Consider the following 2500-nt stretch of genomic DNA (forward strand, 5'->3'; position numbering starts at 1 on the left):
AGAATATCATTGGTTAAAAAAGGAAAAATAATCGTGTTGCACGTGCAGCACGAATTTCCGTGCATTTTTTTCCGTTTTCCACGAAACAACAACGTGAAATCACCAAATTTTAGGATTTGACGACAACGTGAGCATATAACAATGAAACAGTCATTTTCTGTTTAGACTTAAAAACCGTTCGTACCCATCCAGTTACAGGATAGTTTGCCTGTATTGTACAAGGTAAACAAGACGGAATAATCGCGAAATACTTGCCGTAGCCGTCACCTTTGCTTAAACTCCCTTATCATCAAACGGCAACGACAATCACAGAATAATATCATCATTGGGTAAAAGAGGAACGATCATCGTGGTGCACACATTTTAGCACGACCTGAAATCACCAAATTCGAGATTTTCACGTCAACTTGAGCCACAGGTGCCCCCAAAAAATTAAGTTTTACGGCCGTTTTTTTTTTCTTTTTCTTTCAATAAACTTTCCCTACCTCAAATATGTTATTTACTTCTGTTTTGTGTCGATTCATAACCTAAAGGCCGTTTTGTTAATATAGTGAAATCAGTACTCGTTCGTTTATACCCTCTTACGCGGGTATAAACGAGTACTGATTTCACTATATCGACAAAACGGCCGAGGATAGGGTAGGAAGGGTAAGTGGTCGGTGCTATGGTTATTGTGATAAATTCTTTGATTGGTGGATTAAGCTGAGTGCGCTTAATATGATTGGCTGATGTAACTGTCCGATTTCACCCCTACACAATAATTAGTGAAAAATAAAGTAGTTAATGCACCAATCAAATGTGAAAAAATTGTAATGGCTATAGACCTTATTCATAAATGGCGGTCAATTTATAATTCTTTTGTCGAAGTGCAAATTAGCCTACCAAGCCTCGATACCCTACAGTGAATTGAAAAGAATTCTTGCTCTAAAATGAGGCTTGGTAGGCTTATTTGCACGTGGACAAAAGAATTATAAATGTGACCGCCATTTATGAATAAGGTCTATGATTAACTGAGAAATTTCACTTTACATTCTAAAAGCCAGAAGAGAGTATGACAAATCAGAATCGAAACATTTATTCACCAATATGCTCAGCTGGGTTTCCTGCCAACACCAAAACACGACTACATTTCTTCTCTTCCGACCATCAATTGAATGAATCTACACCATAGAAGTATATTTACAGGGTATATTATACATACACTTTTTTTCATCCGAGAAAGATCATGCGAAGTAAAAAATAATTGGAAGGCATTAGCTAGATAACGCCCTCTTTTTGGACTTGTGAAAACTATCGTTTCTGTTGGTGCAAGCAATTTCAAAAAGAAATAAACAGGCAAATTCCAAACGCAAGCGCATTTTGTACAACGAATGAAATAAGTTTGCTTTACAATGAAATTCTCACAATGAATGTGATAGCTATTTCTTTTTTTTTCTAAAGCAGCGCGCCCTCGACGCAAATTTAGTTCTTGGATGGTGGTTCCCTGACAAGGCTTAGGAGCTTCTCCATTTTAGCCACTTCATTTTCTGGCCCTTTTGCTTTCTCCTAAAACAGACAAAAACGTGGGCAGAGTCAGTCAGACACATAGGATATCCACCCAACGGAAGGTAAAGTCTCAAGTACGATTCGCGTGTCGCATGCTAAGGGCAGCGTACGTGTGCCGGACACCCGACTGCCCAGTCCAAGTCAAATGTAGTTCATTTTCAAGCCCCTTCAAATCCAGTCGCCTCAAGTTACGCTTCGAGTCAAGGGATTTTCCTGTTAGATCTATTCTTGATATTTTTTTGACTTGCTCGAGGCAGTGAGGTGTCATGGAATTTAATAATTTGGCAGTTCCACTCGAATAACTAACTGAGCTGACTGGAACCGTAAATTAACTGCATTTGACTGATTGGGCCTGAAAAGTTAGGTGTCCTGGCAGCGGCTCGCGACAAATTTTCCTGTTGTTCGCAAGGAAGACTGGCATAGACATATCAAAATGGAGGAGAAACAAATCTGCTTTCCACGTATCCACTCTTCCTGGGTTTGCTGCCGACGGCCGGAATACGTCTGCTTTCGTAGGCTATCAAACATCAAATTGAAGGGAATTTGTTATTCCGCTGGCATGCACGCTGAAAGTACTATGCGCAAATTGCTGTTTGGTTGGCCATTGATGTGTCGCTGCTCTTTCACCACGAAACCAATTATGTCTTTCTCACGCGCGCTTGCTCGCTCTTATAGCTGGAAATAGTCTAGAGAGTCGTTAGCATGAGTGAATTAGACAAGAGTGTTGTTATGGCATTCATGGGTGGGCTTCCCAGCACAGTCACAAATGAGTCTACTTTTAGAATACCCGTTCCCACGAAAATCAGTTATGTTCATGAAAAAACACGGCAGAAGTAGTCACGCGCGACATGGCTTCTTCTGATTGGTTAAAATTGGCGGCCTTTTGTTTCGCGCGCAAAGTGCATCTAAAAATAAATCCATTTGTGACTGTGCTGGGCAAGACCGCAAAGTGATA

The 2500-nt window shown here is 40.4% G+C and overlaps 1 protein-coding gene across 2 annotated transcripts in view; it reads right to left on the minus strand.

Annotated features, from left to right (window-relative positions):
• Nucleotides 1–1059: 1059 nt before the first annotated feature.
• Nucleotides 1060–2500, minus strand: part of LOC138038495 (dynein intermediate chain 2, ciliary-like) — a 32638-nt gene continuing 31197 nt past the window's right edge. For both annotated transcript variants that reach the window (XM_068884375.1, XM_068884374.1), the window contains exon 28: nucleotides 1060–1545. In XM_068884375.1, coding sequence (XP_068740476.1) covers nucleotides 1462–1545 — 84 coding nt within the window. In that variant the 3' untranslated portion in view covers nucleotides 1060–1461. The remainder of the gene's footprint in view (nucleotides 1546–2500) is intronic.

This window comes from Montipora capricornis, chromosome 2, assembly GCF_036669925.1.
Source record: "Montipora capricornis isolate CH-2021 chromosome 2, ASM3666992v2, whole genome shotgun sequence".
In the NCBI taxonomy this organism is placed as follows: domain Eukaryota; kingdom Metazoa; phylum Cnidaria; class Anthozoa; order Scleractinia; family Acroporidae; genus Montipora; species Montipora capricornis.